This window comes from Myotis davidii, unplaced genomic scaffold (assembly GCF_000327345.1).
Source record: "Myotis davidii unplaced genomic scaffold, ASM32734v1 scaffold520, whole genome shotgun sequence".
Taxonomy (NCBI): Eukaryota; Metazoa; Chordata; class Mammalia; order Chiroptera; family Vespertilionidae; genus Myotis; species Myotis davidii.
The window spans coordinates 221637-223201 of NW_006292908.1; the positions used below are offsets into that span (position 1 = coordinate 221637).

At 39.4% G+C, this 1565-nt stretch overlaps 1 protein-coding gene across 1 annotated transcript in view; it reads right to left on the reverse strand.

The window, feature by feature from the left end:
- Positions 1-1047, reverse strand: part of DSC1 (desmocollin 1) — a 21172-nt gene extending 20125 nt beyond the window's left edge. The window contains exon 1 of the mRNA XM_015565691.1: positions 1003-1047. Within this exon, the coding sequence (XP_015421177.1) occupies positions 1003-1047 (45 nt within the window). The remainder of the gene's footprint in view (positions 1-1002) is intronic.
- Positions 1048-1565: the final 518 nt, after the last annotated feature.

Here is a 1565-nt window from a genome sequence, read left to right on the forward strand (position 1 = left end):
CCTTCAATGGGGTAAATATTTCTAATTAAATTTAAGACACAACTATTTTCTTAAAAAGCTATCACTTCAAGGAAAGTAGGCTTATTTGCACCAGCATCAGTACAGAAATGTGAGTAATATGTTGTCCGCAATGTTAGGGCAGCTACAATGTCACAAGGTAATGGGAATTTTTCAGTTCCATTAGGATCTTATGGGACCACTGTTATATATGTGTAATTACAAAATATTTGTCTTCAGTTTTAATTTAAATAACCACTTTTTAGAACATGAGATGTTTTAATTTATTTGACTTTTTAATATTTTTATTCCTAATGCCAAGGAATGGACTAAATTATATCTGAAGACCTTTCTGAGCATAAAGAATTCTATTATTAATCATCTAAATATATAATGTGGAAAGAGCGTTTTGTGATTAGAAATATGTATCCATATACAAATAGATACATACACATACATACATATGCATACACACACACATATTTACACATTATTTTCACAGGATATATCCATATTCCCCTTCCTACACCCATCTTCTCTCCTTCCTGCCCAGGACCCCCGATTGGTGGTTCTGCCTTTGCCAGTAGAGCTAGTGGAAGTCTCCAGAACTCCCATTCCAAGTCCGCAGGCTAAGTTAGCAGCTTAGCAATTTAGAGGGAGGTGGGGTGAGACACCCTTTTGGTCACCATGGGGATAAGGGATGAACTGGAGGATGCTGGACAGAACAGAGACTAAAAGCAAAAGAAATCTGGGTGAACCCTTGGACCTAGCTAGTGCCAACTCAAGTAGGTCTCCGAGTTTCATTACCCTCCAGGCAGTTACAGCATGAGTACAAAACCATCAATCCCACATCATGTATTATTGATATGGAGAATATATTTATCTCCAGCCAATGAAATATTTACATTCTGAGAATATAACTTGAAGTTCAAATATTTTGCCGAAATGGAAAGAGTTTCGAGAAAATTCAGTGCTCAGAAATGCCAGGTATGTGGGACAGCTCACCGCTACCCTCCCACCAAAATCAAAATTGGCACCTGCGTACACCATTATAACGTTATTAAAAACCTAAGTGGGCCCTGGCCAGTGTGGATCAATTGTTTGAGCATCATCCCATGTGCCAAAAGGTTGCCGGTTTGATTCATGGTCAGGGCACGTGCCTCGGTTGCAGGCTTGATATCCCCAGTAGGGGGCGTGCAGGAGGCAGCAGGTGGATATTTCTCTCTCATTGTTTCTCTCTCATCAATGTTTCTCTCCCTCCCTCCCTCCCTCTCTCTCTAAAATCAATAAGAACATTACAACACACACACACACACAAAGGGGAGGTCAAGTTAATGTTATTTTTTCAATGACTATTACATTATTCTTATTTTTTTCCTCAAGTAAAACCCTTTGCTTTAAGAGCTCCACCCTTCTCTTAGCTCTCCCCGAGTTAAGAAAGTCTTGAATAATTCCCAACTTTACCCAGAATCCTTTTCATCTTCTCCCTGCTTAACAGAACCAAGCCTGTTAAATAACTGCGGCTTATTTAATGACAAGTAGCAAAAGCAAACCTCAGAACCTCTGGG